At 49.0% G+C, this 27,605-nt stretch overlaps 2 protein-coding genes across 6 annotated transcripts in view; one reads left to right on the forward strand and one right to left on the reverse strand.

The window, feature by feature from the left end:
- Positions 1-208: 208 nt before the first annotated feature.
- On the reverse strand, positions 209-22,819 carry G6PD (glucose-6-phosphate dehydrogenase). 2 transcript variants are annotated; one of them, XM_027838918.1, is made up of 14 exons: positions 22,677-22,762; positions 21,399-21,485; positions 20,927-21,054; positions 11,819-11,856; positions 11,591-11,699; positions 10,943-11,160; positions 9,902-10,060; positions 9,593-9,718; positions 7,671-7,764; positions 6,768-6,954; positions 4,370-4,605; positions 1,793-1,869; positions 817-909; positions 209-731 (listed from the first exon to the last, which is right to left on the reverse strand). In XM_027838918.1, the coding sequence occupies exons 3-14, from the start codon at positions 21,044-21,046 to the stop codon at positions 641-643; spliced, it is 1,548 nt and encodes a 515-aa protein (XP_027694719.1). In that variant the 5' UTR covers positions 21,047-21,054; positions 21,399-21,485; positions 22,677-22,762; the 3' UTR covers positions 209-640. The 2 variants fall into 2 exon arrangements, with proteins under 2 accessions (XP_027694719.1, XP_027694718.1); XM_027838917.1 differs by lacking the exon at positions 21,399-21,485 and having other exon boundaries at positions 22,677-22,819.
- Positions 22,820-23,698: 879 nt separating this feature from the next.
- IKBKG (inhibitor of nuclear factor kappa B kinase subunit gamma) overlaps positions 23,699-27,605 on the forward strand; it is a 42,578-nt gene continuing 38,671 nt past the window's right edge. For 3 of the 4 annotated variants that reach the window (XM_027838920.1, XM_027838924.1, XM_027838923.1), the window contains exon 1: positions 23,699-23,783. The gene's annotated coding sequence lies outside the window, so the exon portion shown is untranslated. Of the gene's footprint in view, positions 23,784-23,949; positions 24,120-27,605 lie in introns of those variants that run through there. The other variant, XM_027838922.1, reaches the window with a different exon arrangement.

The following is a 27,605-nucleotide window of genomic DNA, read 5'->3' on the forward strand; positions in this document are numbered from 1 at the left end:
TGGTGCCACGAATCCTAAATAGCCAATGGAGAGAAGCCAGGAGGGGCTTCATGTATATCTGTTAGCAATCCCCTCTTCTGCATGAGAAAGGTGGGATGCTTAGGTTTTCTGTAGCGTAAAGCCCAAGATGAAGCTAAGGCAGCTTTGGGCTTCTGCTCTCTCAACGCACAGGATGGACACAGAAGCAGTCACACCATGCACACAGGGAGACTGGTAATTCTCTGTATTCATAAAGCTGCAGTCTTGAAGGGAAACAAAGGCCACCTTCAGCGGCTGCTATTGGAATGTAACTGGCTTTGGGAGCTCAAGCAGGTGGAAGCATGTCTGGTAGCTGCTGAATAGCAGATCCAATGCAGCTGTAAACAGGGCTGGCTGAGGAGGTGGTGGCTGGGTTCCCCAGGCTGCTGGGAGTAGAGAGGGCCAAGGAATCTCTCAGTGGGGCCCTCCCTCTCCCCCAGGGCCGGGCTCCTGGTCCCATGGTCCCGTGGTTCCAAGAGTTGGTAGGTGAGTAGAACATAAACAGGGGATGGGCAGAGAGAGGACAGACAGACCCGAAGCGAGGCCAATGTGCTGAGACGATGAGCATGGAGACTGGGGATGGGGAACAAGGGGGAGGCAGCTAGCAGACTGCCAGGCTGCCTCAGAGCTTGTGGGGGTTTACCCACTTGTAGGTGCCCTCGTACTGGAAACCCACTCTCTTCATCAGTTCATCCGCTTCGGGAGGGCCTCGGCTGTTAAACAAACACAAGGGCAAAATGGGACTGTGCCCTCAGCTGTGAGGAGCGTTCTGGACACTCCTGGAAACACCCATCTCACCTGCCATAGACATAGGCAATGGGCTGGGTTTTCTCCCTCTCGATGTGGTGCAGCAGGGGTGTAAAGATCCTCCAGGCTTCCCGAAGCTCGTCACTGGAGGGAGAGAGAGAGTGGAGGCACCTAGGTGGGCCTCATCATGTGGGGTGCAAAGCCGGATAAGCTCTAGAAGGGGACTCAGGAAACTTGGGCACCTAAGAGGCAGCAGCTGCTGAAACTCCCCATAAGGCCAGGGATCATGGAGGGCAAGAGAAAGAAATGGCAGTGAGGAGCAGGAGAGGGGGAGGAAGGCCAGGGGAGGAGAGGGGCAAGCTGTGGACATTTTTACAAAGTAGAAAACTGAGGCCCAGAGAGACAAAGGGTTCACAAGATCAAGGTCACACAGTGGGTTAGTGATGGCAGAACCATTAGGAGAATTCAGGTCTCCTACTCCTCTGGGGCATGGAGGAGATGGCAGAGAGAAGGGAGAAAGAAGAGACAGAGGCAAGAGAAAAGTCTTTCTGTAGTCTCCTCCAATCCCCAGGCCTTGCTAGTGTAGAAACTGGCCCTCTGCTACCCTCCAAGCCAAAACACGCCAAACAACCCCTGCCAACCTTCAGATTTGAGGGAGAAGGGAGGGATGCTTGTTAAGCAGCAGCTTGGCCAAATCTCTCTAGCTGGGAAACAAAGCCCCTGAGACCTGGGGTAGGTCCTGCCATTCCATGGGAGGGGGAATTAGGCAAGGTCATCTTTCTCTCGCTCTTCCCTCACTAGGCCTTAAGGCTTTCCAGGATGAGGCTACCGAAGGATCATGGGATTCTAGAGGCCATCTAAGAGGAGGACCCAGATCCAGAGCAGGCAAGTGACTTGTTCCAGGTCCCACAGGTGGGATTTGAATCCAAATCCTTCAGTCCCAAATCCAGCCACTTTCCTTTCTGCCCTGGAGGAGAATAGGGAGCAGCAGTGGTCCAGGCCCCCACCGCTTCAAGGCATCCCTCACCTGCGCACAAAGTGCATCTGGTTCCCACAGAAGACGTCCAGGATAAGGCGCTCATAAGCATCGGGCAGCTTCACATCCTGCAAGGCCAGGAGGGGTAAAGAAGATGAAAGAAGGTACTACAATGGAGAGGCCAGGCAGGGAGAAGCCAAGCCTGCTTTGGTTCCCTTGCTCCCCCCATTCCTTCCATTCCTTTATCCATTTTTTTCATTCATTCCACACACATTTATTACTTAAGTACTGTGGGGGTGAGGTACCAAGCTAGTCCACACAAGGACTGCCGAGTCTCAGGCAAGTTGCCTTTCCTCCTTGCCTCCTTCCTCCTATCTTCGTCCCTCCCTCTCTGGCCCTCAGCATCACTGCCTGTGTGCCCTGGGTTCCTCCCAACCTATGTGACATTGGTTCTGGCTTCCCTGTCTGCCCTGCCTGAGCTAGAGCTTTTTGGTCAGGCTCTGTGAATGCTGCTCCCCATCCTCCACTTTTGCGCCTCAATTAGCTTCTGACTTTCTGCCATGTCTCCCTTGCAATCCTTTCCCCCTGGGTAACTCCTACCATCTGGCTTGACTTCCTTCCTCTGCTTTAGTTTCTGGATGATGCTGGAGTAAGCTCTGGAATCATGCTGTTGGGAAGCCCTGCCACATTTTGGCAGCTAATCTCAGCTAGGCTCAGCTCTTGCAGCTGCCTGGCCATCCTTGTGCTCTGCTTGTTGGCTGACTTTCATTGTCACCCCCTCCCCCTCAGCTGGCCCAAGAACATCTCCTTCTTTCCAATCTTTGCCTTTCCCTTCCTCCACAGTTCTACTAAGCGCACCAATAGCCCAGGCTGGTAACCTCAGAGTAAAAATTGGGAAAATCAAATGGATTCTATCTTGTAGCACTGCCAACATTTTTGTAACTGCCACAGTCATGTTTCATTTGTCTGAGTTTAGTTTGGAAATTCAGCTTCCTTAGATATTACTCATCGTCTCTGACCCAAGTTCAAAATTTCAGTTCTCCTGCTAATCACTGTTCTATTCTCATGTCAAGGAAATCTGTTGTCCTTGACAGATGAAGATGGATGCCAGGCAGTTTGGTCCACTACTTCTAAATTGTTCTTGCAGGTAGACTCCAATGATGAATATTTCTTAGTGACAGGATGGAAGGAGGGGTTGTTGCTAGCCCCTCATTACCAATTTCCAGCCAATAATATTGTTCCTCATGCCTATGATGCTACAAGCTTTGGGACCAATTATATTGTTTTCCTATCTAGTTTTTGGATGCTCTTCCTTTTGTCTGTAAAAATGATCTGTCTGCCCTCATTCTTGGTCTTTTGGCTTCTTGCTGAGGAGCTAAAGACTGCTTTTATTGGTAACTGCTAGCCTTACCAATATGTTGAAAGTGCTTAGAACTTTGTGCCTCAGTTTACTTTAATTCTGACTGTAACAATAGCCATACCTGACTCCTCTCTCTCTTGCTACCAAGCTGCCATGTCCTATTTGCTGTTCCTTCTCCTGCTGTCTCTGATATCTCCTCTACTGTTATTTGTCCTTTGTTTTCAAAGAAGGACCAATGACATCACATTGGGTGATGTCTTGATTTGTGTGTGAATTGGATTTAAGAGAGGCAGTGCTGCACAAAGTCATTGTCCTCACTCTCTTTTCTAGAGTCATTGAAGTCCAGTGGCAAGACAAAGGTCAAGATCACTGGTGATAGCTCAGGATGCAGTAGATGCCCTTGGTGTCTTAGATATCTAACCAAGCTCTAAGCACTCCACAGTGCCTGCTTTAGCCACCTTCATGGCCTATTGGAACAAACTGTTCTCATCCACTCATTCTTCTAGGGGAAGTCATTACATGCTTGGGGTAGAAGCCCTCTAACTCATTGACAGGTTTGAGGCCCATCAGTTACCCTCAACCTGGTTTACCCATCTGCTGAGATAGTTTTGTATGGGTGTGGCCACTGCACGTGCTACAGCTTCTTGGAGCCACAGGTGAGGGTTGGGTGCCAGGTGGATACTGAAAGTGGATGAGCAGCCCTGAAAAGGGCTTCACACCAGGGGTACTAGTCCTCCTGAACACCCTATGCCCCACTCTCCTCTATATTCACACCATGACCACCTTAGTTCAGTTCCATCAAGAGCCTCCTAACTGTTCATCCCGCCATGCTCCATGCTGAAGACCAAGTCAACTCCCTTACATACCATTAGGGTCCCCTCACTCCTCTTAAAAAACAAACAAAACGTGTCAGTGTCTACTGAGTGCCCAACCTCTCAACTCTGGCACTCAAGGACTTTCCCAATCTGGTGATAGCCTACTTTTAGCTTCATCTCACTATTCCCCACTAAAAACCAAACTGGAACACTGCTGAAATACCTTTTCTTCAAGGTTCAATTCAGAGGCTCTATCATCTTCTCCCTCCTTAAACATCTAAGAGCACTTGGCCTAGCCCTCTCCTTGGCACTTGTATCACTCTCCCTCATCCCAGAGTCATCCTCATCCTTGTCACACATTTGGCCCACAGTGGTTGCTAGGCCAATGCTTGGGTTCCTGGCCAGCTCCCCCCTACACCTGGCCCCAAGCTGGGCAGCTCAGGATCAGCTCACTTTATATCTGTTGCCATAGGTCAGGTCCAGCTCAGACTCTTCGGGGTTGAAGAACATTCCTGGCTTCTTGGTCATCATCTTGGTGTAGACAGCCTCATTGGGCTGCACGCGGATCACCAGCTCATTTCGTTTACACTGGCGCTGGAAGATGTCACCAGCCACATCCTGGAACTGTAGCCGCACCTCTGCTTTGCGTTCATTCAGGGCCTTTCCGCAGCGGAGGATAAATGGGACTCCTGGGCCAGAGAGCAGAGACAGAGAAAAGGAGGATATTGAATCTGGCAGGATCAACTGCTTTTCAGAGTGGTTTCCACCGTCACACTGATCGTCAGCTGTTCTCTATGGCCTTCCCAGAGTTGTTGGCAGGTCTGGCGAGCTGGGCCATCTCCTAGGTAGGAGGGTCAGGACCCTCTGTATTCTCATTGCCTAGCACAACAGGCATGTGATGAAGTTCAACAAACATTAATTAAATGCCTACTGCATGCTAGGTGCTGGGTATGCAAATATAAAAAATGAACCAGTCCCTAGCCTCAGGGAGCTTCCATTCAACTGGGTGTTAGTATCTTGAATGATCATCTAATTCAACCTCCTTAAGTGAGAGAGAAGGGACCCACAGCTAAGGAGCAGCATGTTTGGGGATCTCTCCATCACTGCCCTCTAGGCAGGGACAGGTTTGGTTTTCTGGGGAGGGAAAGGGCAAATTCATCAGAATATCATGCAGATGACTTCACATCTATAATCCATATCAAACTGCTTGCCTTCTGGAGTGGGGAGAGAATTTGGAACTCAAATTTTAAAAAATGATTAATTTTTTTTATGTGGAATTGGAACATGTCTGCTTGAAAGATATTAAGAAGTGCTGATTCACTTTGTCACATGGGCCAACGACTGAAAGGGGAATAGTTTAAGGAAAGGGCCCCTGGGCGGGGCTGAGAGAGGAACAGGAAGTAGGTTAGGCTATGAGGCCATCTGTGGCCAAAGCTTAGTTACATAAGGAGAGAAAATCTGCATTCTGTTTCTATCTTTAAAATGACATGCTCTTCAAGTTTCTCTGACATAGGCCTAATTTCTCAAATATATAGAGAACTAAGTCAAATTTATAAAAATAGGAGCCATTCCCCAATTGCTAAATGATCAAGAGATATGAACAGTTTTTAAATGAAGTGATCAAAGCTATCTATAGCCATATGAGAAGGTGCTCTAAATTGCTATTGATTGGAGAAATGCAAATTGAAACAATTCTGAGGTACTACCTCATACCTATTTGATTGGTTAATAGGATAAAAAAAGAGAATGACAAATGTTGGAGGGGATGTGGGAAAAATGATACATTAATAAACTGTTGGTGGAGGTGTGAACTGTTTCAATTATTCTTTACAGCAATTTGGAACTATGCCCAAAGAGCTATAAAACTGTGCATACTCTTTGACCTAGCAATACCACTACAAGGTCTATATCCCAAGAGATCAAAAAAAAAGGAAAAGGACCTATTTGTACAAAAATATTTATAGCAGCTCTTTTCTGGGGGTAAAGAATTAGAAGTTGAGGGAATGCCCATCAATTGGGGAATAGCTGAACAAGTTGTTGCATGTGATTATGATGGAATACTACTGATTAGCAGGATCCTCTCAGAAAAACCTGGAAAGACTTGCATGGGTTGCTCCAAAGTGAAATGTACCATGTACAAAGTAACAGCAATATTATGAGATGATCAGCTGTGAATGACTTAGCTATTCTCAGCAATACAATGATCTAAGACAACTCTGAAGGACCCATGATGAAAAATGCTATCCATCCCCAGACAAAGAACTGATTGTGTCTGAATGCAGATTGAAGCATACTTTTTTTTAACTTTCTTGAGTTTTTTTTTGGTCTATGTTTTCTTTTACAACATGACTATTTTGGAAGTGTTTTGCATGACTACACATGTATAACCCATATCAAATCGCTTGCCTTCTCAATGAGATGGGTGGGGAGGGAGGAAGGGAGAGAATTTGGAACTTAAAGTTTTAAAAACAAATGTTAAAAATTGTTTTAACATGTAATTGGGAAAAAATAAAATACTAAATCAATTTTTTAAAAATGCTCCAAAAAAATGACATGCTCTTTCCCCCTAGTTTCTTAAGGAAAACTTCTGGACACATTTTGATTTTGCCTCAACTCAGCCAAGGGGAGAAGGAGACTTGTTTGCATCTTGGGTAGGGCTCACAGGATTATGGTAAGGGAAGCCACTGGCCCAACTTGGAATCCCAGAAAGACCAGGTGAAAGTAGGGCAGATGAAAAAATGGAACCATAAGCTCACAGAGATAGAGGTAACCGTGACCTCTAAGGTCCAAGGCACAGTAGCTACTCTATAAATGTTTGTTGTGGATCATAAAATCAGAGAACAGAACCTACCGTCCCATCTTTCATTTTCCACATAGAGGACCACAGCAGCAAAGGTGGCAGTGGTGGAGCCCTGGGGCACTGTGGGGTCATCCAGATAGCCTTTGGTGGCTTCCCCTTCTCCATCTGGGTTCCCCACATACTGGCCCAAGACCACATCAGTTGTTCTCACCTCTGAGATACACTTCAGGACCTTTACCTGGGAAAGTAGAGGGAAGGGGTGGTGAGCTGAGTTGGCCATAAACCAGACCCAAGGTGGGAGGCAAAGGCCAAAGCATGATGAGAGCTGGGACAAGGGACACAGAGGACACTAGAGCTCAAGGGGATGCTGGGTACTCTGGGCAAACCCAACTTTTCCCAGAAGCCTGGCTCTCCAGTCTGGAGGCCAGCTGAATCAATAGGCATGAGAGCCCTGGGTGGCATACAGGAGGCTACCTCACCCCACCCCCACCCCCACTCCATGACCCTGGCTCTGCAGGCCTCTGCTGTTAGACACATGATGCTTCCTTCCAGCTCAGTGTCACAAGAGGAAGTCAGCCTGCCACCTCACTAATTCAAATGCCACAGGGTACTTTAGCCATAGGATCATAGAGAGATAGAACCTTAGAGCTCATCTACGCCAAGCCTCTAATTTAGGAGTAAACTGAGGCCCAGGGAGGCGGGGTGATGGTGTTGTCCATGCCCCACTCTTCTCAGAGGCAGTAAACTGTCAGATTTTTTTCTCCCCAGCTGGAAAAGCCTGCTCCTCTTGGGACCAGCCCACGACCAGGAGGCACAAATTTCTTCCTATGGGTAATATTCCTGGCATCCATCCCAAGTGTGGCCCATCTCTCCAGCCTAACTCAGCCTAGGAGTTAGCACCCCCAGAACCCACTCAGGTGAGCCACCCTGGGCAGCTTTGAAGCAAGGGGAGACCTTTTCATCCCGGACGTCATCAGAGTTGGTGGAGGCAGGCTTTTCCATGGCCACTAGGCAAAGCATCTGCAAGAGGTGGTTCTGCATCACGTCTCTGTGGGGACAGAGAGGAGGTCAAGTGTGAATCTCAGACCCAAACCTCCAGGACTGGACATGTGGAGCAAGGAGAGAAAGAATTCAAGAAGGGCAAGCAGGGCAACTATACCACATAAGGTGAAGAAACTGGGCACATATAGCGTAGAGAAGGCTCAGAGGAAATGGGAGAGCTACCTTCAGGCTCTTTTGTGGAAGAGGGATGAGCCTCAGTCTGCTTGGCACCAGAAGATAGAAGCAGGAGAAGGTGCTAAGGCAACTTGCTGGAAGGAAAACCTTCCCACTGGTAAGAGCCACCCTCCAGGGGAATGGGCTGCTTCAGGAAGCAGGGGGCAGAGGGGGATGGGATGGGATATGAGAGGTCTTCAGGCCAAGGCCTGAAGGTGGCCACTTGATGAATACACTAGAGTAGGTATTCCTTTTTGAAGATGGGTTCAACTAGATGGCCACTGAAGTCCCTGTAATTCATTAAGGCCCACTTCCTGCCCACTTGCTCTCACGAATCTTGCCTGCTCCCCAACCCCCAAAGCTGGGCAGCTTCCCCATGGACTCAACTAAATTCCAAAGAGCTCCTGGACCACAGAAGCATGAATGGGACTGCAGAAGTTACTCCAACCACCCTCTGTCCTGTCCTGCTATTCAAGTGCAATTGTAACAAGTGTAGTTTAGAGCACTTTCCTCTCTGCTCTGTTCTTGGGAAAGGTGTTCCTAGTTGGGCACAGGAACCCTGTGTAGAATCTCGCATACCTTGAATCTCAGAAGCCTGTTGTTACCAACCTCCTCCCACCCCGTGCCTTCTTAAGGCCGGAAGATCCCAACCTCTTCTCCTGCAGGCCCTGTTGGCCTCTCCGCCATCTCTACGGATCTTCCCTCAGGATATCTCCCAAGATTCTTTCCTCCTGTCTCTGGGTTTAGACTTGTGATTTTCTTTTCTTTTTTTTTTTTAGGTAATTGGGGTTAAGTGACTTGCCCAGGGTCACACAGCTAGTAAGTGTCAAGTATTTGGTCTGAGGCTGGATTTGAACTCAGGTCCTCCTGACTTCAGGGCTGGTGCTTTATCCACTATGCCACCTAGCTGCTGCCAGACCTGTGATTTTCAACTGTACAGGGAACTCCTGATGTGCCAACTCCCTTTGCCAATGAACAAACAACTGCCTGTAACTTCCAGTCTATGGGTATTAGCTGCTTAGGGCATGTCCCACAGCCTGTATGTGTCGGAGGCAGAACTTAAATCCAGGAGTCCAAGGCTAGCCCTAATCTCTTGCTTTAAGAATCCCAAAGCTGATTGGAAGAGACCTTGAAGGTTAGCTGGTCTCCAACTTTCTGCTCTGCACAGGAAGGAATCTCTTTTTCAGTTCCTCAGACAGCCTCTGTTGGAACACTTGCTGGGATGGGGAGCACACTAGCTAGCCATTCTAGGATCTGTTGTTAGGCAGAAGTGACCAGACACTCCATTGGGGGTTGGGAGGGGCCTTAGGATCACAGATTTAGGGCAAGAAAGGTCCCCGAGAGTCACCCTCTCATTTTACAGAGGAGAGTGGGTGGTGGAAGGGGTAGAGGCACGATTTGAAATACGGGCCTTTCTGACTCTGGCACATCCCACTCCCTCCCCTTACATGAAGGAAAACTGGCATCTTTGTAACTTGCATTTGTGGCTCCTCTTTTGCCCCCTGGGACCAAGCAGAGCAAACTCAGATCCTCATGCAAAGGACAAAGAGCCCAGGGGAAGAAAGCTGGAGGAGGTGCCCTTCTCTCTGAGGGAGTTCCCAAAAGAAAAGCAGCAGCCGCCGCATCCTCCAGGGAGGCCCTGCCCTGCCCTTGGCGCTCACCGAATGATCCCAAACTCATCAAAATAACCCCCTCGGCCAAGAGTGCCAAAGGGCTCCTTGAAGGTGAGGATGACACAGGCAATGTTGTCTCGATTCCAGATTGGTCCAAAGATCCTGTTACCAAATCTGGGGAGAGAAGGAAGAAGAGAGTGAGCTGCAGGGACGAGTGCCAGGCCAGCCATGGCCTTGGCCTCATCCCTCAGCCATTACTGAACCTTGATGCTTGGGGCCTTTCACCAGAGGAGGGGAACCAGAGCCAGGCAGGGTTTCTCCTGGGCCTAGCCCTGCTGGGCTGGGATGTCTACTCACCTTAGCACCATGAGGTTCTGTACCATCTCCTTGCCCAGGTAGTGATCAATCCGGTAGATCTGGTCCTCATAGAAGAGCGAGGAAATGTGGTTTGACAGCTTGTCAGAGCTCTGAAGATCCTTTCCAAAAGGCTTCTCCACGATGACCCGGTTCCAGCCTCTGGTCAGGAAGAAAGAGAACCAGAGCCCAAGGCCACTCATCCCCTTGGAGGTGTGCACCCAGTAAACTCCCCACCCTTGAGCATCTTTCTGGCTTAGAAATGACCTCCTAAAGCAGGAGGGACTTTGGCTTGTGAAGTCCTGGACTCAAAAGCTGGAAGGGCCTTCAGTGGTCATCTCCCTCATGTCACAAAGGAGAAAACTGAGGCCCAGAGATGGGGAGAGATTTGTCCACGGTCCCATGGCCAGTGAATAATAGGGAGAACGGGGCCTGGATTCAAATCCAGGGCTCTTTCTCAGAAATGGACTACTTCCCCAAAAGTAGGGGGTGGGGTGAGAACCTCCTAGGCCAGGCTAGGTCTAGTAAGGACAAAGCTAGAAGTTTAGAGGGGCAGCTAGGTGGTGCTATAGTGGATACGGCACCAAGCCTGAAGTCAGAAGACTCATCATCCTGAGCTCAAATCCAGCCTCAGACACTCACTAGCTGTGTGACCCTGGGCAAGTCACTTAACCCTGTCTGCCTCAGTTTGCTCATCTGTAAAATGAGTTGGAGAAGGAGATACAAACCGCTCCAATACCTCTACCAAAAAAATCCCAAATGGGGTCATGACTGAAATGACGGAACAACAAGAACAAGAAGTTTAGGGGCTGTCTCTCTTCAGGGAAACTGGGGAGACTCATTTTTTTACCCGTGCTGAATTCCATTCCCCACCTCCTTGTTCTTCTTGCTTGCCTATCAGTGCCTAGTGTTCAACTCTGTCTGTGGGCCTTCCCACAGACCCTTCCATAGGGCAATGGGACATGACTCTTCTCCCGAAAGAGGCATTCTGCTGCCTTGAGGGGAGGTGGTGGCTGTGCCTGGGGAGACATGGGGGACTCTTACACCTGGCTCATGCAAATCTCTTTGATGTTCTTAGTGACAGCTTCATAGACAGTGGGTGGCAAGGCTAGGTAGAAGAGGCGGTTGGCCTGTGGCCCATGATGCAGGGAGTTCATGTGTGAATTGAGACGATGAAAGGAGGCTGGCTCATCATATTGGCCTGCCACATAGGAATTTCGAGAGAAGAACTCCTCCAGCTTCAGCTTCTCATCTGGAGTGGCCTGGGGAACACAAAGACAGGAAATCATGGCACTCACCTTTGTCAGAGAGATTCAGGGTATCAAGCTCAGCCCAGAAAGGGGAACCCAGGAGGGTGGGGATGGAACTGGGGGAGGAGCTCTTTCCACCATGCTCCATCATCTAACTATTGTAACGTCACACTCCTCCAGAAGGAATTCACCCAAGACCCAGATGGTGCTAAGAGTACAAGAAGGAAAAGGGCACGAAAGGACGGGGCAGTGAGCTGGAAGAGGAGAACTAATGGGGGGGGCCACAGATTCCAGGTTAGAAGATCACTGACCGGGCTGGAAGGGACTTAATGAGGCTATATTGAATCTAAGCTCCTCATTTTCCAGAGAAGGAAACTGAGGCCTCAGACGGGGAAGTGACTTGCCCGAGATGGACAGTGACTCCCAGGCCTAGGACCCCTACCTTAAAATAGGGCTCGCTTTGCTTTTGGATGTCATCCACAGTGAGGTTTGAGCGGGCATAGCCCACAATGAAGGTATCTTCGGGGAGGAGCCCATCACGGAACAGCCACCTAGAAGAAAGGGCTCAGGCTGGGGATTGGCAGGGCTAGGCTGGCCTAGCCCTCCCCCAACTGCCCAGTCTTACCCTCCTCTGCCTCAAGCTCAGAGAGTTGGCACAGAGAAAACTTACCAGATCGTAGGATAGATTTTCTTCTTGGCTAAGTCACCCTAAAGAAAAGAGGAGATGGGACTGGTCAGGGAGGGCTACAGCAAAATGGGAGTCCTTCCTTCTTTTCTAAGTGAGGCCTAGCAGCTGCCAACTCAGTTGTTTATTCCCCAGAAGGCCACTATGATCCAGTGTCCCAGTCTTGTTTTCTCTGTTAGCTGAGGCTCTTGGCCATGCCAGGACCTCATTCTGTCTATGCTACCCACTGGGTATCTGCCATGCCTTAAGGGGAAGTCCTGAGGAAATGGAGCTGGCAGAGACCTTGGAGAACCATGGACTAGCTGTCCTTTCATGTTACAGATGAGGAAGCCAAGGCCCAGACAAGTGAGGTGAAGAAACTTCTCACAGGTCATACAGGTGATGGCCGCCAGAATTTGAATTCAGGGCCTCTGGCCCCAGAGCTGACTACTCCAGAACACAGTGTCATAGAAAGATTTTTAGGGCAATCAACAAGTTTCTCTTGAGAATCTATCTGGTGTGCCAAGCACTGTGCTAGGGGCGGGGTTTGCCATGGGGAAGACCCCCAAAAGTCAGGAACTCAAGGGTCTAGTGCCAGATCTGGCAGCCCACAGTGGTATGGGCACTCACCTTCTCTCGTAAGAAAGGCAGCCCGAGCCTGATACCCAGTAGTGTGTGTGAATGGGGAGGGTAAAGGAGTCCCAGGGTCCTAAAATCTCAGAGATGGGAACTAGTGGCAGCTGGTGCCCACAAACCCCTCTATTAGGCTCTGTGATGGGGAGGGGACCAGGCTTTCATGGCAGATGGGTGGTAGTGGCCCAGGGGAACAACCTCTGGGTACTGGGAGGGCTGGCACGTGGGAACTGGCAGGAGGGATTGGACTTGTTCTGCACAGGCTCAGAGGACGCAGCTGGGGTGGGGGGCACAGTTGTTGACAGGTTGATTGAGCCCATGGAAGGAAAAGACTTCCTAGTTATCCAAGCTATTCAACAATGGCAGGGGTGGTGGGCTCCCTTTTGTTGAAGGGCTCCAAGCAGAGGCTAGAGAGCCACTTGGTGAAAATGCTTTAGAGGGAGGGGACTCCTGACCAGGTCTGGATGGCCTCAGCAGAACTTTGTGCTTCAGGGAAATTACAGCATGTTACAGCCTGGCCACCACGGTGCCTTCTGGTGACAGGCAGCACCGGGTAGAGGCTAGAGACTTATATTCAAGGCCTGCCCAAACATGTCTAGGCCGTGTGACCCTGGCCAAGTCACCACAGGCCAGAAGTTACAGAGCAAGGGCTGATGCGCACTGGGAGCAAGAGTTACTCTTCTTGGGGTAAGAACTGAGAGCTCTTTATATTGATGAAATTGCAGGATGGGTAGCCCCACCAAAAAAAGTCAGGTTAGAGTGAACATTGTCAAGGACAACCTTGAGCAACAGAAACCACTATGTGCAAACACAGGGAGCAGCACCCGGCTGTAGGGGGAGGAAACATCAGGAGCTCTAGGGCCCATTCTCCGCCAGTGTCCTCATTTTACAGAAGGGAGAGCTGAAAGCCCAGGAGAAGAAGTTGCATGGCAGGGCCTGGGGGACCAGAGTGGGAAGTGCTATGAATGCCTCAAACCTGGTCACTTCCTCTTCCCCCTCTTCCACTCAACTGGACCTCACAATGCAGTTCCTCATACCCTGGGAATGGTTCAGCCCACAGACTTCAGAGTATTTAGGGCAGTCTTCTCTTGTCCACAGTCTTCATTCTTCACGCTATGACATGGAAGTAGCAGGGCCAGGTTGGTCTTTGGGGTTGACCTTTTCAAACCCTGTGCTTAACTCCTTCCTCCCATTTATACCTGCTTGTGACCATACTCAGTAAGGGACTACCAAGATCTCTCCTTAGCACCCTTCTGAATCTCCCACTGAAAGCAAGTCTTAAGTGAAGGGTAAAAGGTGTAGGCTCTGAAAGGTAGATGATGATCTTCCCTTGGTTGGTAGCTGGATCCATAGGGATAGGCAGCCCTTCCCTGCACTGGCATCCTATATCCAGCCTCATGGGGACAGGCCTCCAAATCAGGTAGAGGAAATCTTCCCAGTCCCAGGAAGTATTCAATTACAATCAAATTCTGCCCGGACCCTGGAACTCCCTCCCTCTAGGAAATGCCCTAATACAGCTGTCTTCACAATATATTGGGTTTCTATTCCACCAGGCCCACTTCAAAGGGCTGCAGTTCCTCCTATTGGGGAGAGAGGCAGAAGGCTATGATGGCAGTAACCTAAGCCTCTGTTTTCCCCATCTGTCAAATGAGGGAATTGGATCAGGTGATCGCTCTCTAAAGGTCCCTTCCAGACGAGGATTGCGGGGACCAGTTCTCGTTCTTGCTCTCCCCCTCATGACCTCTCTTGACTTGTACTCTTTGCATGAGAAACTGTTGGGCAGGGGCGCTAGCCCATTGGGGTTCAGCAACCCAGGGGAAGATCAGCTTCAGACTTCTGTTCTCTCTAGGGTATCCTTGACATGACAGCCAACTCTGGGGGGATGAGGGGGTGGGGGCAAGGGGCAGACCTCTTCCAATGAGGTGACCTCAGCCAACCTTTGTGGGGCCCAGTAGGAGCTCTGCCTGGTGATCGGGTGGGTGGGGATTCTGCTGAATTGTTTGCACAGAGCAGACTTGGCTAAGGCTCAGCTGGCCTCTCTCCTGAGCAGGCCAGCTTTGAATGCTGGGGACTGGGGAGAGGGCGGGATTTGCTAAAAGAAAACAACAGAGGCACCTCCCTCAGCAAGCTCAGGGCCGAAGACTTAAGAGTGGAGAAAGGTGAGTCATGGCAAGTCGGGAGAGTTACCTCAGTGTCACCATGACAAAGCAGAAATGACTTCAGCAAAGGGGCTAGGGAGTGCAGGGGGTGAGGTGGTGGGCAAGAATTGTGAGCTCAGACTGAGAGCTAGAAGGATCTTTCAGGAGAAGCTGGTCTAAAACCTCCCATGGCCCAGAGAGGAAATAGCTTGTCCAAAGTCACATAGCCAAGAAAGGTCTTCTCCCTTCTGGTCTGGGCAGTCACATAGAAAGCTCACAGAGGGACCTTAGAGGGTGAGTCTAGCCCCTTCATTTTGCAGCTGAGACTCACCCTCTAAGGTCCCTCTGTGAGCTTTCTATGTGAGCTAAAAAAAAAAAAAATCTGTGAACCATTAATCTGTGAGCTAAAAAAAAAAAATCGGCCCTTTCTGACTCTTGACCAAGTCTGGGGCACTGGAGACCTAGAACCTCGGGCAAGGAAGAAGTACAGCAGACTGCCCAAGGGCCAGAGTAGACCATTTAGGATTGCCCAAGCAGGGTGAGGGGAAAGAGGAACAGAAGGGAGAGGTAACTTCCTGGATGGCAGGCCGCCCCACTACTGTCACCCATATTCTTGGGGGGCCCTTGGAAGAAGGATGAGGCCTATCTGTATCAAGCAGAGATGCAGCCAGATGAACTGGGGCTAGGTGGAGTTAGCCTGGGACAGCTCCTTGGGGAAGGAGACAGGCCAAAGGAGGGAGAGGGAAGGGAAGGGGGAAGGCTCAAGCCTGGCTCCTCTGGGGCTTGGTGACCACGCCCTCCCCATCCACACCCTGGGGCTGGCCCATCAGCAACCCAACAGACCTGCTCCACCAAGGACCAGAAAGCAAGATTTCCCCCTACCCCACTCTCCTCACCCCCATGCTCCAGAAATGACTGCCTGCCTGCCTGTTAGCAAAGCCCATGGCGCCATCAGTTTACTTTACTTACTAAGAGTATTGATATAGGTGAAAGAGCTGTACACTTGGGGCCAGGGAGCCTGGGTCTGAAGGAGTCTGTTTTCTGTCAGGGCCGGCCAATGACTCGTGGGCAAGTCACTTAATCTTCCTCTGTCTAACGGGGTAATACTACCCACACACGTGCCCACATTGTCCCTCCCTCAGAGAGCTGTGGAGATCAATGAGATGTGGGGCACTAGGGCAAATATACAGCATAAACATCATAGAAAGTAAAAAATAAACATCCGATCGAAGGCACTCTTCTTGGCAGTGTACCCCGTCCAAAAGAGAACTCATCTTTTCTCCTGTGCCCTCCCCTCTTCTGAGTTTCTCTCATTCTTTTCACAGCACCATCATCCTTCCATTCTTACCAAACGAGTCCTCTTTATGAAAGGTGCTTAGCACAGAGCCTGGCACACAGTAAGTGCTAATATAAATGCTTATTCCCCTTCTTTCCCCTCCCTTTGGTCTGCCAGGTTCACAATCTCAGGGTCATCCTTGCCTCCCTAACCCCCACACAGCCAAGCAGTTGCCAAATTTTGCCTTTGCTAACTCCTGAATGTCTCTTCCCTCCCACTGGTTCTCTTCACTTACATATTCCAACAAGCTGCTAGTTGGTCTCCCAGGCCTGCCTTCCTCTGCCTTTCTCTGCCCTTCCAGCTCATTCTTCACACTGCTGCCCAGTGATCCAGCCAGACTTCTGGCCCGGGCACTTCCCATCATGGTGACTCGCCTGTGCTACCTCACCTCTATCCATGGACCCCTTCTCTCTTCGCCAAGCAGCTAGAATGCCACCTTCGTGCAGAGAGCTTTTCTGGTTCTCCCCAAATGCTTGTGCCTTCCCTCCAGCCCCCATCCCCCCCATTTGACTACTATATATTTATCTCTTTACATTTAAGCTGTAGAGTATGCTTGTGTAAATTCTTGTCTCCTTCGTTACAATGGAAGTAGGGATTGTTTCATTCAATTCATCATTGTCTCAATGCCTCACATGCAACAGGCACTTCAATGCCAGTAGATTTGTAGGGTGGCCAAACTTCCTCTTGGGAAGCCTCTAAATGTGACCTCCAGGAGGTCAAGAACAGGTTTTCTGCCTTGGAGCTCCCAGGGTGGGCATGTGAGCCAGCAGATCTCCCCAGATGGGAGGTAGAGAAGTCAAAATCTGTAAACCACTGAAAAGCCTGGTGAGGAGGGAAGAGGAAGCCATCCTCTTCTACCCAGCCCCCACTCGGCTTGGGTTTTGGCCAGTGCTTTAAAAAGCTGCCCCACCCTGACAGGACCTTCTTAGTTGCAGAAATACAGAGAGCACCCCCACCTGCTGATTGTTCCAAAGTGTGGTTACCCCACTGCAGGACTGCAAGCTGGAGCAGGCCTTGGGGGACCTGGGGGATCACTTAGCCCAAAGAAGGTACTTTATGGAGGAAGAAACTAAAGGCCAGAGAGGGAAAGGGAGGGATTTGCCTCAGCCCCACAGCTAGTGAGAGTGAGAACTTTCCCTGGTCACTGGGTTGCCCGCCCCTTCTCCAGAGAGGTTTCAGGTATTTCTATGCTCATTTCCAATTAGGCTAAGGTGTATTCCTTTGGAGGTCCACTCCTGGGTCCTCACCTGGGGCCAGAAGGGTGGGCACCCCATTAAGGCTTCATCTTAGCTCCCTGCTAGACCTTGTTTCCTGACTGTTCACCTCTGGACCCAGGTCTTATTGCCCAAAGACCTGAATCCAGAGTTTCTGGGGGCCAAGAGTCTGGAGCAAGGTTTATTTTTGCAAGCACAAAACCTTATGACTTCCTTTGGAGGGAAATCTTTCTGTAATGACTCCAGCCCCCTGACTTCTTAGACTTTGTTCATTCATGCCTGACTCTATGTGACCCTGAAGTGGAGTGGGACCTGTACCTCTAAAAGGAAAAGACCATGTCTTTGCCCCTGAACTTTTCCACACATTTCTACCTAGACACTCAATAATCCTTTTAACTGTCCTTTCATTTGTGGCCCAGACCACTTAATTCCTTTCATTGTCTGCACCTGGCCCACCCCAGGCTTCTTGCCATTCCTTAATCCCATCCAGATCTTCTCACAGTCTTTTTCTGTATAAAAGTACCAATTTTACACCCCTTAAATAGTGAAGAATCTTAGAATCTCACTCGCTTCTATTGGTGTCACAATAAACTCACTACTTTGACTGGAAGGCTTGAGTGGTTGAATTCTTTTGAGGCAGACCCACCCTATATCCTTGTATTTGAGGGTTCCGATCACCCCAAACCACAACAACCCCATTTAGGATTTTCTTGGCAGAGATACTGGAGTAGTTTGCTATCTCCTTCTCCAGATCATTTTACAGATGAAGAAATTGAGGCAAACAGGGTCAAGTGACATGCCCAGGGTCACACAGCTAGTAAGTATCTGAGGCCGGATTTGAACTCAGGTCTTCCTGACTCCAGGCCTGGCATTCTATCCACTGAGTCACCTAGCTGCCCACACAGATTTCTCAGAGGATGCCAAATCTAACCTAACTTCTTAGTGACAATAATGGTGGCTGAATATCCATGACCTTCCTGGCCCAGAATGCAGACTGCTATCCCAGCTACTGAGTCCCATGGAGCTCTGTTTTACCAAAAGTATATCCACTTTCTGTTTCCTCCCTCTCTCTAGCAGCCTCTTTCCCCACTTGTAATTTTCTGGGTCTAATCACTGATGAAGACTGGGAAACCAGATCACCCACTTCCTAATCAAAATGTTTTTAAAACAAGATTTAGTAAGGATGTCACTGATCCTTGCCTCAGCTACTCTGCAGAACCAGGGACTGCTACCTCACTTTCTAGTTTTTGCTTAGGGATTGATAATCAGAGATGCTGGGTTTACAGAGACAAAAAGGAGGGACAAGGCATCCACACAGAAAGGTAAAGCCTCAGAATCCTGGGATTCCAAGCCTGAGGTTTATCAAGGTACTCTCAGTTCCTTCCTATCATCCATTTGAGTTCCATCCTTTCTATGTCTGTCTCTAGTCTCCTTTTTTCTCCCCTTCCATGGTGTCCCCTGGACCCCTCCTTCAATCATATTAGCCCTGGGCACACCTTCTCAATAATGACTTGGAGATATTTTGTGTTGAACTCTCTCTACTTCCTTTAAGCCTCAGCCCAAACACCATCTTCTACATGAGTCCTTTCTTGATCCGCACAACTGTTAGGGTCCCCCCTTCCTATAATGCCTTGTATTTATTCAGTACACACACACACACACACACACACACATACACACACACACAGAGAGTCTTCCCACACCTAAACTCCTTGGGAACAGGAACTGGTTCTCTTTTGCCCTTGTATTCCGTATATGTCTGGCATCCTGTAGGCTCTTAATAACTGCTTGGTTGACTGAAGAATTGAAGCAGTCTTGAATGAAAGCACTCCTGGGAGTGGAAAGTTGTGGGCATAGACTTTGAGAGATCTTTTGGGGCTGCTCAGAGAGCTTTCAGTGGATTCCTTTGGGACTACAGAGGTTCCCCTCTACACAATGTTATTTTACTTATATGAAATGGGCCAGTAGATAGCAAGATCCTGGGCTTACAAAGGTTGGGAAACAGTGACCTATCTGAAAGGAGGTGCTTGAAGCCAAGAAGGGTGTGGTGAAAGCCAGGGAGAGAGAAGGAAAGACTTTTCTTTGCTCTTGCCCTCTTCTGCTAACTCATTCCACCCTCTGTACCCTCCATAAGCTACAGATGGCCCTCAGGAAGCACCATTCCTCAGGCCACTCTGTCATTTAGAGTATAAAATCCCCAACACCCTGGCTGACTCCCAGCATTCTGCTGCATCATCGTGTGGGGAGCAGGTGAGCCATACGTGGCAAGCACCCAACAACTGGACTCAACTGCATTTAGTCTAGGCCCTTCCTCTGGACAGATGCAGAAATGGAAGCCATTGAGAAGTGATTTGCTCAAGTGTGCCTGATCAAGTGAAGAGCTCTCATATCTATAATGCTTGAAGGCTGGCAAAACACTCTCTACATCTGATCCAATGTCCCTGGGAGATTGGCAGAGCTGAAGAGACCCAGCATTTGTAAAGGAAGGATTAGGGTTGGGAAAAGCTGAGTTTGAATTCCACCTCAGGCCCTTACTAGCTTAGCTCTGGGATCAGAGTTGAGGCTCCCTTCTCAACCAGAAATGCCAGCATTGTTAGGAGGCCCACAGGAGCACTGCCAAAGGTAGAACAGCGCTTGGCAAACCTTGTAGCACTCTCCAAATGCCAACTGGCATTACCAAACTTGAAGAGCAAATGATCCTAGAGCAGGTCTGGGCTGCTAAGTACAAGTTTAGGTCCAAACCCTGAATTCTAAATGAAACTTAGCCAGGCTGCACTTGGTTAAGAGGGCACTGGGGGACAGGGGCCTCTAACCTCTGGAGCAGGGGTGAGGCTTTCCTTCCAAGTGTCAAATCAGGTAATTTAGAAGGCTATTCCTTCCAGCACCCCAGAAATAAACCAACAACCAACCAAAACTGAAATCGAAACCAACTGTGATTTGAAAACCATGGTATAGTCTTGCCTTTGATGACATTCCCTTGAAGGGCTTCAAACATCCCTGGGGCCACAGGGCTCAGTCAGAGGGAAATAGTGGAGTATTTGGTAACTCTAAGGGGCCCAAAGAAGCCCCTTATCAGTCTATTCAAACCAGGCCTGGAGATGACTGAGTAGGTTAGATAAAGAAATAAAAAAGATAAGAAAGATAACCAATCAGCAGATAAGCAAGAAAGACCCATGACTTTTCCTACCCTATTCGTTCTTAAGAAATTCTCACCAGCCTTAGGGAGTGGTCCTCCCTTCTTCCCCTTTATCAGCCTTCCTACAGGCTGCACTCTCCACCCTGATTTTGAGGGAGGAAAAAAAGAAAAGCTCTAGCCTGGAAAGCTGGAAACTTGACTACCACTAACTTGCTCCTGACACTGGGGGGTGAGGGGGGGTGGGAATCACTTTAGCTCTTTGGGTTTTATTTTCCTCGTCTATAAAATGAGGGTGATAATCACTGCCCTGATCCCAGGACAAGAAATCTGGAGAAACAAGGTAGCATAGAAATAACCCTGAGCAGAAGGCCTGAAGAACAGGAGGAACTGGGCCTTTGGAGTCACTGGGAGAATGTTACCTCACCTCTCTGGGCTTCTAAAAAGCTCAGACTAGGATCACAGAATTCGGAGTTGGATGTGGGTTAGTCCAAGCTCCTTCATATTACAGATGAGGAAACTAAAGCCCAGAGTGACTAAATGATCTGTCCAGATGACCTCTAAGGTTCCTTCCTGTTTTGAAAGGCCACATTTATGTTACATATGCCATTTTGTGTCCAGGCAAGAGGTGGGAGGGTGATGTGAGGATTCTAGACTCACCGAGGCTCCCATAATGATGAATATGTGTGTGTCTGACTGGTGGAAGGCATCACCCTGGTACAGCTCTTCCCGGAGAATCCCACACACCTCAGTCCGGCTCAAGGCTACTTGCTCCGACATGCTGTTTTCTAGAGGAATGAAAGAAGGAAGGCAGGATTGAGAGGGAGCTCTTACTCTGAGAGTAAGAGATAGTTGGAAGGTCATTGCCCCTCCCCCTAAGAGGGACAAGTGAACTCCCCTGACTGTCCAGGTTTCAAGTGGTGTCTACAGGAAACAATTACCAGTTTGGCGATTAGGAGAAGAGTTCCCTCAGATTTTTTCAAGGATAAAAAAACTTAGGTTTTTGATGCCTTGACAGCATCTGAGGAGTCTTTCCAGCAGTGATATTTTGTGCCGATTAAGCCCATTTTAAATATCCTAGGTTTGGTCAAGAAACTCAAGGGCCAAGCCTGGGGATTGAATTGGTCTCTACCTGTCTCTTCCTCTTTTCCAAAGTGGATGTTTGGAGAATGAATTCAAGCTGGAGCCTCCAATCTGGTGATTCTAGTTCAAGGTCTTCCTAAATTGGAGGGCAGGAGCACAGGTGTGGGTTAATATAGACTAGAAAATCGGGACCTAAGAAGGAACATTAATTAATTCACTGATCTTCTGCTTTGAAGATAATAGGTCCCAGTCTCAGAGTAGAATGCTAATTAGCTCCTTTATCCTCTGGCTTTGAAGATGATGGGTCCCAGTCCTGACTTAGTCACTGTCTGTGACCCTGAACAAGTTTATTTCTCTTGGAGTCTAAAGTTGCTTCCCTTCTAAGGTAGCTAGACTGGCTAATCTGTAAATTTCCATCCAGCTTGGATATTTCTTGCCATATGACCAGTATAACTAAGCACAAAATGTTATTTCTCCTTGGCCTTTTCTGATGCCTCTCCTATTTCTAAAACCGGCCTGTCCTAGTCCCCACAGTCACTACTTTGGAAAATTCTCTGGATGCAACATTATCTTGCATCTTTATCAGCATGGCACTGGCCAGTGGAAGAAGAATATTCATGTGTGTGATTGTTTTGTTTTTAAAAAGAGGTCTCAAGGGAGAACCCAGAGCAAAAAGACAACCTTCTCTGCAAGGGGTTATGCCACCACCAGGGTCCGAATACAGTTAGCTGCAGTTCAGCCTGCCCCCTGACACAGGTTCCATTGTTGCTACCTGTTGGGGCTTGCTTCAACTTTGTTAGGACCTTAGTGGAATCTGATCTACCTCAGCAGATGGCTCTGAAGAGTTAGAGTTTCTCCGTGGTAGGTAGGAGAAGCAGAAAGCAGGAAGAGAAGGCTAAGTATTTTCAAGAGTCAGGATGATCACATCACTAAGCTAAAGTCCCCAAGGGATATAGACGAAGCTTTCCTTTAGATCCAGACCCCCTGAGACAAATTACAGGGGACAGAAAAGACAGGCCAGGGTTGAGATGGGAAGGAGTATAGTACCTTATCTGAACAGGAAGGCAATCAATCAATGCAGAAACAGCCTCCTGAACAGAGTTCCGGAGGAAAGAGATGAGGGAGGATGCTTGGGGAAAGAAGATCAAAGAGCCTGGGGATAGTGAGGCCCTGACTAAGGGGAAGGTGGGAACTTCAGAGAGACTCAAGAAAAAGGATGGAGAGCTCAGGATTGGGGCCAGGATGCAGGGCGGCGGCGGGAGCGGCTGAGGATGGAGGAGGTTGGGGCTCAGCGGTGGCCCCTTGGGGGGGAGGGTGGCTTCCTCACCAGTGTTCGCCTCTGGGTCCTCGGTCTGCTGCTGATCCGGTAGAGGAAGGGCGACGACGGGGCCCTCGGCTGTACTCGGGTTAAAGCCTCGTCTGCCCGAGCACAGATCGGCTCCAGCCGCCCGACTCCCCATCTCCGCCCCCTGGCTCGGCCTGACCCGGCCCCGCCGGTCTGGGAGCCCGCCCGCTGGGCCCAGGCTCCGCCTCCGCCTTGACCCGGATTTGGCTCCGATCCAGACCTCGGGGACTGCACCTCAGCGTTTCAGCCCGGGGCCAGCCCGCCTCCTCAGCCAGGTCGCACGCTACCACCCCCACGTGGCCTTACCGGGCTCGCAGCTTCCGCCTGCAACGTGGCCACGCCTCCTGCGCCGTCGAAGGTCACGCCCCTCTCAGGCCACACTCTTAAGCCACACCTCCCGGTTCTTCTCTCCAAGTCAAGGTCCCCCCACCTCCAGCCGGAAGCTCCGCCCCTTCGGTTATTTATTTATTTTTTCCAAGAACTCCGCCCTCGTCCCACTCACTCCTCCTAGCCTCCTCTTGACTCCTCCTTTCCTGATGCCGGACTGGGGGGAGGGAGGAGCTGGTAAAGTGCACAGTCCACTCTAAGGTGACGGAAGAGATCATACCGAATATAGAAGGAGGAAGAAGTAGATGCTTTATAAGATAGCTTAGTGCGTGGGATTTCTTCTACGACATAATGGGCCCCTGGAACGGGAAGCGTAGGGTAAATTTCCTCCCCCCCGGTCAAAGGCATTATTGGTTCAGTCCTCGCTCCTGGGGATTGGAGACATCCAGAGAAAGGGCGGAGACAGACTGAGGGATTCCGAAGTTATCACTTTTGCGCTTCCGGGTTGCCGCATCCCGCGGCACAACCCGGAAGTGGGTGTTGCGTGGGGAGGAGTCCCACTTCGGAGCCGTCGGCTAGGACTTGAGCTGGCGATTGCTGGTGGGGCCTCCGTCGCTGCCTTCGGTGTTGTCTCCGCCGCTGCGTCCGTGGCGTGGACTCAGGCTCGGCCCGGCCGGGCCTGGAGCCCGGAGAGGCCGCGGGCTCCCCGGGCCCTGGTGGGGCCGAAGTTGAAGCCTGAGGGCCCAAGTCTCAGGCCTCGGGGTGAGTCCGGACCCTTGGCCCCGCCCCTGGGTCTCCGGCGGACCCGCCCCGCCCCTTCCCTCTCCGCCCCGCCCCTCTTCTCCCTCTGGCCTCTTCCGCGGCTGCCTTGGTGGCCTGGCTCACCCTTCCAGGCGCCTTCGCCTTCATGCTGTTCGGGCGTGTTCAGCCTCACTCACTACCTCTGAACCTCGGCTCCTGTCCGAGGTTTTGCGAATGCCCCCGGCATGACTGATTCACTCCCCTTTGCCCCAGTGCCTCTCCTTTTTTCTACCCCGCCCGGAGGTTGTCATTATTCGTAATTGTGGGGGAAGGAGAATGTGGAGGAAAAGCAAAAGCGTGAGTTTCTTTTTGCCACCATCTTTTTTAGATTTCTGAGGGGATTCCCATTTAACAGTAGAGTGGATAGAGTTCTGGGATTAGAGTTAGAAGTACCCTAAGGACAAATCCTTCTCCTACACTTCTTAGTTGTGTGAGTCCAGGCAGGTTCATGAACCTCTTCTATTTTACCTTTCTCATCTGTAAAATGGGTATGACAATAACGGGCCCTACCTCCCAAGTTTGTTTTGAAGCTCAGATGCCACAATATGTGTAAAGCTTTATGTAAATGTTAGCTCTTATTATTACTGACCGTAATGAGGGGATGGAGCTGGGGCACCCTTCTCTGGAGTCATCAAAGTGGCACTGGACCTGGAGAGTCTGGAAAACCTGAGTTCAAATTCCTCCCTAGACGCTTGTTAGTATGTGACTCACGGCAGGTCATTTAACTTCCGTTTGCCTCGTCTGTAAAATGAGGTGAAGATCAAAGGAGATAATAATTGTAAAGCACTTAGTACAGTGACCTGAATATAGTAAGCACAATAAAAATGTTAGCTGCTATTAATTATTACCCTTTCCACTTCATCTTTCCACACTAATACAGGTTTAGAGCTGGAAAGGACCTTCCCCGCTAGACTACAAGGTCCTTGAGGGCAGAGACTGTCTTTTGCTTCTCTTTGTATCATGGTGCCTGGCTCATTGTTGTTCACTTATGTCCTATTCTTCTTCATGGGGTTTTCTTGGCAAGGATACTGGAATGGTTTGCCATTTCTTTCTCCAGTGGATTAAGACAAACAGAAGTTAAGTGACTTGCCTCCCTTTCCTCATCTGTAAAATGAGCTGGAGAAGGAAATGGCAAACCACCCTAGTATCTTTGCCAAGAAAACCCCAAATTGGGTTATGGAGAGTTGGACATGACTGAAAACTTACTGAACAAAAGGTTTCTTGACTCTAGACCCAGCACTCTATGCACTGAGCCACCTCGCTGCTTCCACATATTATGTACTTGGCGTATAGTAGGTGATTAATAAATGTTTATTGATTAATTGATTGAAAATGACTGGCATGGCAGCTAGGTGGCACAGTGGATAGAGTACTGGCCCTGAAATCAGGAGGACCTGAGTTCAAATCTGGCCTCAGACCAAACACTTGACACTTACTAGCTCTGTGACCCTGGGCAAGTCACTTAACCCCAATTGCCTAAAAAAAAAAAAAGAAAGAAAGAAAAGAAAATGACTGGCAGTATAATTTAAGTATGCTTTGGACTCAATCTGCATAAGTTTGCCCACAGAATTTGACAGTTGGAAGGGGCCTCAGGAGCCATCTAGTTTGGCCCCTATCCAGTAGAAATCCTCAATCTAATATAGTTGAGAAGTGGTCATCCACCCTCAGTTTGAAGACCTCCAGTGAGGGGAAACCCACCACTTCGGACACTTAGCACGGGGCCAGGCACATAGGCATTTAATAAATACTTGTTGACTTCCTGGGGCAGCTCTAAGTGATAGGAAATTTTTCCTGACACCGAGCCTGCTTCTGCCCTGTAGGGCCAAATAAAGCTCAGTAGAATCTCTCTTCTTGAGCTCAGCTATCTTCCCTGCCTCTCTGCTCCTCAGGCTTTTTTCCTTCAGGCTAAGCATTCCTAATTCTTTCAGACTATCCTTATATGATGGGGAGACCTAGGCCTTTCATCATCCTCATTGCCTTCCATCTTAATAATGTTCATTTTAAATAGGTGCCCCCAATGCAATTCTCCTTGGAGTGATTTGTACATTTCATGCACATGCCATCTTTTATCTAAGTCATTGATAATAATAATCATGGCTAATATTTTTTTTTTAATTTTTTTAAAATTTTTGGGCAATTGGGGTTAAGTGACTTGCCCAGGGTCACACAGCTAGTAAGTGTCAAGTGTTTGGTCTGAGGCCGGATTTGAACCCGGGTCTACTGAGCCACCTAATTGCCCCAATAGCTAACATTTTTAAAGTTTGCAAAGCACTTTACACATATTATCTGATTTGATCTTCACACAGTCCTTGGAGGCAGGTGCTGTTATTAACTCCATTTTACAGGTGAGGAAACTGAGAAGTTGGAAATCCAGCGTAAGTGACATGCCTGAGATCACACAGCTAAGGAATCATCATGGAATTCCAACTTGGGTCTTCCCTGACTCCAAATCCAATGCTTTATACCCTGTGCCACCTAGGGGCTTAACATTTAGTTCAACAACACAGGCCAAACACAGTTCTGGCCCACTCTACTGCTTGATAGCCTGCCAAGTTGGCATCAACTTCACTAGACTGAGTCTCCTCATTGAGCCAGTTCCAAATCTTTCCTCTTTTATTGTCATCTAATTCATGTAGCTCCATCTTTTCCACAAGAATAGCTGGAGATGGTTTTAGTATACTCCTGATCAAGCAGTCTCATAACTGTCAAAAAAGGCCTTGATGTTGGCTTTTTGTCCCCCCGCCCATGCCATGTGTAGATGTTCACTAAGCCTCTCTTTAGAGACCTGTGGGAGAATTTCCACAGGAATGGGAGTCAAGTTCACTGGCATGTTATTTGCATGTTTTGTTCTCTTACCTTTTTGGAAGATTGGGACATTTGCCTTTCTTCAGTTATGCAATGCTTCTTCCATTTTCTATGCTCTTTCAGACTTCATGGATAGCATTTTAGCAACCACATCTTTCTGTTCTTATGATTGATGTGGACCAGGTGATGACTTCATTGGGGATAACTATGCTCCTTTTCACTCCCTGGTAGCTGGTTTTGTCACTGTCATTTCCAGAGAAAACCAGAACAAACTAAGAATTTGGCAGCTCTGCCTTCTCCTCTTTTCAGAGGCAGGGTGGGGCAGCGGCAGCAGCTCAAAGGAGAAAACCACACATTCACATTATCTATGTTTGATTGTATTTTTATTTATTTTGTTAAACATGTCCCAATGACATGTAAATCTGTTTTCCTGCTGGGAGTGTTGCAGGACCTACTGGGTTTGATGCCCCTGGTCTGTAATGTCCCATTCACCTGAAGCAGCAGTCTTATCTTCCTCTTTCCCCAGTAGAGCTAAAAAGGCCTTTTTGTCACCCCTTGCTTACCTCACCAACCTCATTATGAGTTCTAGCACTCTAGGTACTTTTTAGAGGATTCTGCCACACATATTCATTTTGTTACTTCCCCCTGCTTCTATCTTTCGTACATATCTTTGGAAAAAAAATCTAACTTAGTTGATGAGTTCATTCACATTGGCCTCTTCAGACAACTCTCAATTTTTCCTCCTTATTGGAATTGTTTCCCTATATGTCTAGAATTTCCCATTCTGCTTCCATGGAGTTCCCCTGTTGAAATTTAATTTATGGGATCCTACATCTTCTTTCTCTGAATCCTTTCCTAAGGGTTCCTTTCCTAAAATCTAAGTGCATGCTAGCCTGTGTTGGACTTTACTTCTCTAGCACAGACTTTAGGAGAGACTGTCTACTTATGCCCAAGGTTTCTGTCATTTCCACCCCAACA

Source organism: Vombatus ursinus, unplaced genomic scaffold (assembly GCF_900497805.2).
Source record: "Vombatus ursinus unplaced genomic scaffold, bare-nosed wombat genome assembly UNPS02014831.1, whole genome shotgun sequence".
Classification (NCBI taxonomy): Eukaryota; Metazoa; Chordata; class Mammalia; order Diprotodontia; family Vombatidae; genus Vombatus; species Vombatus ursinus.